This window comes from Brachyistius frenatus, unplaced genomic scaffold, assembly GCF_029030835.1.
Source record: "Brachyistius frenatus isolate BFR_SWC_R1_liver_20210118 unplaced genomic scaffold, ASM2903083v1 Contig_3, whole genome shotgun sequence".
Taxonomy (NCBI): Eukaryota; Metazoa; Chordata; class Actinopteri; family Embiotocidae; genus Brachyistius; species Brachyistius frenatus.
The window spans coordinates 9,844,148-9,850,173 of record NW_027210602.1 but is presented as its reverse complement, the minus strand read 5'-3'; the positions used below and the strand labels follow the sequence as shown (position 1 = coordinate 9,850,173).

Here is a 6,026-nt window from a genome sequence, read left to right as displayed (position 1 = left end):
AACAGATTTCAGAGTGAGAGTGAGCGCTGCTTTAAGAGAGTGAAGTCGGCTGCTAATGAAGACGGAATGATCCGATTTTAAAGACAACATTTTGAACTAATTGGTTCCATTAGTATTTACTTGTGCATTACACTTAATGTTGTTTTCATCAGGGACAAACTAAATTACTTTAGTCTGTAATTTTATCATTTGAATTTGAATTTGCAATACATGCTTTCCAATTTAGGGCATACCGTATCATAGCAACAGCATATAATACAGTTGGGGAACTAGTTACATGTAATAAAATAAAAAATACATGTAGTTGTAATCAATTGCTGTGAAAAATGATGTAAATAAATTAAAGAGTTCCTCTTCAAAATGTCGGTGACTACGAGTTACATGTCAACATATTCTTTTTGGTGAAAAACTTTACATGTAGAATTTAATATTCTGCCGTTTGCAGAACAGGCTTCATTCATTCGGCCGCATCATTCAAATATTCAGTCTTCCGTTTGAATTTGCTTCACCTCTCGTTTCCCTTCGTGTCAAAGCGGTCGTTCGTGTCGTCAAGATGAAAGGAAGCGGTTTCCTTCAAGAAGCGGTTGTAAAACCATGTGAACGGTAACCAGCCTGGTTGAGTGTAGACCTGGTTTGATGTGTTTCCTTCACTCCAGTCAGCTGTGATTGGTTTTGGTGGTTGTGCTTTAAAAATCAAAACATTCTCATCTTAATTTAAGTTGTTTTGAAGAACTTGTAATAAAAGTTTACAGTAAAACATAATGAATTTTGTTGAGGGGTTTGCTCTGCCCGGTTTATATTTATGTTTTAGGACTTTTCAACTTCATTGCCCTGTTGAGAACATTTGCTGGAAAAGTAATTAAATGTAACAAGCTACATTACTTTAATGAGGTCACTCAAATAGTTACATTACTCTTTGCAATTTTAACAAGGTTCAAAAGTAGTCAGTCAGTCAACAACAGGAAAGCGTGTCGGCGTCACATTTTTCGTGACCTGAAAGTACTCGTGTACGAGCGGCCTGTAAAGAGTAATAAAGTCCACATGAAGAGAAGATCAGAGACGGCTGGATGGAAGATACAGAATTCAGAACCAGGAGACGGCGTTCGAGTCAAATAGAAAGCAAAAGCCAATGTGGATTTAATTTGAGTAATGACACTCGGTTACTGATGTAACATAATATTTAACTAACATGTTAAAGAATGTAAAGACTTGATTTAACACAAACCATAATCTTTTCATGAATCTGACCACGTGGTTTTAGGCTTTTAGAAATTGTAGTGCCACAATTTACAACGTTACGTTGGACAAAAGCTTCCAACTCCACGAGAACCGTTTGGGGGAGTTCCCTGTGATTACCTTCGGACCCACCCAGCAGTTTTGTCATGCGTCGTGTGATCCGGGACTTATGACCAAGAACCAGCGTCGACCTCGCCGATGCCGATGGAGCTGAACAGTCGTGTTCCAAACTCAGCTGAGAAGCTTGAAACCAGAAGAGGAGCTGATTGTTCCGGCAGCTCACGGGTACCGAGTCAAAGTTCAACTGTCATCGAAATGTCCACACATCATTTTATCATCACAGACTCAAAACCTTTGATTTGCAGTGAAATACAACTCGACATATTAAAGTGACCTCCGTATAAGCACAATTACAAAATCTTGAACCGCCTGTTATTTCACCGTACTTATGGTCATATTTGACAGCTCCAGCTCCGGAGTGTGTTAAACGTAAACCGTCTACATCGACACTTTCAGATCGTCCCGGCACGTTCTCCGGACGGAGCGTCTCCGTCCCCCTCCGGCAGGTGGTCCCTCTGGTGTTTCTTGAAGTCGCGGCTGTAGATGAATTCTTTCCCGCAGGCCGCGCAGCGATACGGCCTCTCTCCCGTGTGGACGCGTCTGTGCAGCCTGAGGCCGGCGGCCCGACCGAACCGCTTGCCGCAGACGCTGCAGCCGTGCGACTTCTCCCCCGAGTGAGTCGCCGCGTGCAGCTTGAGGTTGCTGGGGTTGCTGAACGTCTTGCCGCACCGATCGCAGCCGTACGGCTTCTCCCCCGTGTGGACGCTGGTGTGGTACTTCAGGTTGACCGCGCAGCGGAAGGTTTTGCCGCACACGTCGCAGAGCGGCCGCTCTCCCGGCTTCCTCCCGCTGTGGACCCTGGCGTGGTTCTGCAGCGCGCTGGCGTGGCCGCAGCGCTTGCCGCAGGTCTCGCAGACGAAGGGCCTGTCTCCCGTGTGCGTCAGCATGTGGTGCTTCAGGGCGCTGCGGTGACTGCAGCCTTTGCCGCAGACCTCGCAGGTGAACAGCTTCTCGCCGCCGCCTTTGCTCGGGTGACTCCTGGGGACGCTCGCGTCGCCGCTGCCGGCGCCGGGCGCGGCGAGGCGCGTTTCCTTTTGCGCGTGAGTGACGCGGTGAGTGGATAAGGACGAGGACGAGAAGAATGTGTCGCCGCACATTTCGCAGACAAAGTCTCGGTCGCCCGAATGCAGATTCTCGTGATCAGCCAAACTCGGCCTGCACTTAAAGGTCTCTGGACAAAGTGAGCAGACGAACGTCGTCTTCAGAGCGCAGCACCTGTGCCGCTGAAGCGCCCGCACGCCTGCGAACTGCTTCTCGCACAGCGTGCAGGTTTGGGCGCTCTGTTGGTTCAGGCCGTGCCGACGCACGTGCCGGTGGAAGGTGTGCCTGTAAGCGAACCGCGTCCCGCAGTCGGAGCATTCGTAAAGCTTCTCTCCGGTGTGTCGTCTCGAATGTGCGACGAGCCCTCGGAGTCCGGAGAAACGCTTGCCGCACTCGGAGCAGAGGTGCGGTTTGGAGTGAGTCAGGCGGTGCCGGTCCATCAGGCACTTCAGGGAAAACATTTTGTCACAAGAGGGACACTTGAACGGCCCTGTAGTCTTCCTCTTTGCCGTCTCCGACGAAGGGTCGGCGTCCTCCCGGGCGACCTCTTTCTCGCCGACGTCGGAGGCCGTCGGCTCCGTTGACGAAGCTTCGGGTTCAGACGGGGGTCCGCTGTTACTCCCCTCATGTGAGGCCGCATCAGCTGAAACCAAAACGAGAGCTGAGAGTAAGTCGGGAGGACAGAAAACACAAACGCACACCGCAGATTCAGTTGCTGAGGGAAGACAAACGGAGAGACATGACCGATCGCGTCCCGTCGACCGTTCATCAATAAATAATGAGACGCGCTAATGAGACGTGTGTGTGTGTGTGTGTGACCCTGCAGTGCTATTTGTCCAAAGTCTCTCTGTAAATCTCAAGAGACTTCCTATTCAGGGAAATAAATCAAAATGAACACACACAGGAACTATTTGTTCTGCGAGTTTGTGAAGGAACGTAGTTACCTGGTTCCATCGGTGAGTCTGAGTCAGCTGCTGCTCCTCTGAAAAACGTTTTAAACTTTACTGTAGGAATATATCCTCTGTTCAAAACAATGTAATCCTCTGAGCCCCACAACCTGCAGGCGTGTGTGTCAAAGGAATGTTTCTTTGAAAAAGAAAAAGTCAAAACGACAACATTTATAAGGCAGAAAGTGTAAAATATAGAAATTATTGTCGGCTTTCCAAATTTCTGACGGTCTTTGAACTAATCATGTTGAAGCTTAAGACAGTGATATTTCATCAAAATCACTTCACTCTACACATCTCATTTAAAATTTCACTGAAAATAAGCCATTGCTTGAATGACAGCTGAGACCAACAGTCACGTGACCAAAGTTCATTGAATCTGTGACTCGACTGCAGGCTGGAGCACAAACTCAAAACAAGCAATCCTACGACGAGCAGCTGGTCGAATACCTCTGCGGTACACGTGCTCCTTCTTTCTCATCATTGGTTGGAATCCAACCTGGATTCTCTTTCTCCTCCGACGCGAGATCCTGACCGCTGATTCTGTCATTTCAAAACAAAAACAAAAAGTTTGGTTTAATACGCAGAAATCAGAGAGCGTGAACATAAAAAAAAAAATTAAAAAAAAAAACAACTCCTCAGCCGTTAGCTGACTTACTTTTTCCGGGCGAGGAGGTCTGCCCTGCTTTCAGACTCGCGTCGCTGAGCTCGACCCTCTGCTCGCCGTCAGCCGCACACATGGACACTTTCAACATCAGGGAGATTTTGTCCGCTGCACCTTTGGCCCAGGCTTCCATGAGGGACGCAAACTGGTCCTGTGCAGTGACGGGGTGAGACGGAAAGACATGACAACGTGCTGCCTTTCATAGCTTTATGTCATTTTTAAATGGAGTGTCTTTTGGTTTTAGACTAATGATTTTCACAGAGTAATAATTCAAACATGGGAATTTTCCGCCATTTCATTTGGAGCTTCCGGCCATTTATGATTAAACGCAGCGATATCAACCTAAAACGATATCAGACACAACCCAGAAATAGCTGCACTATTTTCTCACTTTGTTACAAAACTGGATGTTAAAAGATTCTCATCTGCATATTGACTGCTTTGTAGTCTCGCGTGGCCAGAGCTGCCTCCACTGCACCGTGTCAACACTGAAGAGTGGTCCGGCCGCACCGAGCGGCGTCCTCCAGGGGTGAAAGACGTGAAGAAGCGCCGGCAGCTGCAGTTCCTCAAACGGCCCTCGTGTTAAAACGCCCAACTTTACAACAGTAACAAACATGTTTACAAAACATTTTTGGTCTCTACAGCTAAATTCCTCCATTCACAATAACTATATGTTCATGTAACTTCACCCATTCAGATTGTATTAATGCTTAAAGCGATGCATAGTTCAGGGCGGTGCTCCTCTGAGCGTCGCTCTGCACCCATATATGAAGCTGCTCATTGGGGAACAGCTGTTCTGGCTTGTTTGTATTTCTTAACGGTATTAAACAGCTAAATCAATGCAACGAAACACGTCAATTGTCTAAATCTTAAAACACAATATGTCATTTTCAGCATGTAGTTTTCAGAGGCTGTTGGTTCCCGTGGTTACGGAAGAGGAGACTCTCGTCTGACAGTCCATCGATGTTTAGTGGATACATACATATATATATATATTAATATATATATATTATACATATATAATACAGTCCACATCCGGTCAGTCTGACCATCGTCCTACCAGCCAGTGCACCGGGACAACATGATGACTCTTAGAAACAACCAGTATGAAAATGACTAACTTTTGTAAAATGTGAACAATTATTGACGTGGTTTGAATTGAAGTAAGAACTGAAAATAAAAATGATTTGGGAAACCGAGTTGTAACAACCTCCAGATCTTAAAAAGTATTTATGACGCAAGCTCAACGTTGCTGTCAGAAACCCGTCAGATTTAAGCAATAGTCCTCAAAAGTTTTGATATAATTAATATATTCTTTGAAAGATTTTGACAAATACTCACATCAAGAATGTCTTAATTTCGAAATAGCAAACAGGCTTGAAAAATAAAAGTCATAAACATACTGAAGAATGAGAAGTTAAGAAACATGTTCAGGCTCGGAGCTCAAAGGGTTCATTGTTGTTTTCTTTTTGGTGAAACAACAACATTTATTCAACTTGAATCATTTTCTCTTCAACTTATTAGCTTCTTTGCGTTTTGCTGATTGTCCTCACCATGGCAACAACCGACAGGGCTGCTGGGTAATGTAGTTTTAATTGGTGTCATTCGAGCCGGCGAACTGACCGAAGTACTGTTCGACGCGGTTTAATGACGCGTCAGTCTGTTGACGTCACCAGCTGAAACACCCGCCATCAAAACAAACAGCACGTTCCCGATGACGCTGATTTAACGCGACCTGCCTCTTCACTCTCACGTGGCTAACGTCGGACTCCGTGCCCAGCTGTTACCGTTATACGTTTATTGAACGGCCGCCGGTCCTCCGGTGGCGTCGGCTCGCTCTCCTCCAGAAGTCGGCCGAGCTCCGTGACCGCCGCTTCCACCAGAGCGTCCATCATGGCAGATATCTGAGCCTCCAGCGGCTCCCGGCTGGACGTGTCCGTCTCATTATAGCTGTCCATCCTGCGCCCGATTACAAATCTCACCGTCGGCTCTGAGGAAACTGTCAAACTTCCGTTTGC

General features: G+C 46.7%; 1 protein-coding gene across 1 annotated transcript; it reads right to left on the bottom strand.

Annotated features, from left to right (window-relative positions):
• Nucleotides 1-859: 859 nt before the first annotated feature.
• On the bottom strand, nt 860-6,026 carry LOC138623902 (oocyte zinc finger protein XlCOF6-like). Its single transcript, XM_069703706.1, has 4 exons — nt 5,796-6,026; nt 4,003-4,159; nt 3,795-3,887; nt 860-3,058 (listed from the first exon to the last, which is right to left on the bottom strand). Exons 1-4 carry the CDS (start codon nt 5,964-5,966, stop codon nt 1,749-1,751), a joined length of 1,731 nt encoding a protein of 576 aa, XP_069559807.1. The 5' UTR covers nt 5,967-6,026; the 3' UTR covers nt 860-1,748.

What these genes read in the sequence shown, in the direction of transcription:
- LOC138623902 (XM_069703706.1), bottom strand. Translation starts at nt 5,966, where the DNA reads ATGGACAGCTATAATGAGACGGACACGTCCAGCCGGGAGCCGCTGGAG. An exon ending in GACCTCCTCGCCCGGAAAAA is followed by an intron (nt 3,888 to 4,002) that starts GTAAGTCAGCTA and finishes TTGAAATGACAG; the next exon opens with AATCAGCGGTCAGGATCTCG. An exon ending in GGAGCACGTGTACCGCAGAG is followed by an intron (nt 3,059 to 3,794) that starts GTATTCGACCAG and finishes ACTTACTCTCAG; the next exon opens with CTCTCGTTTTGGTTTCAGCT.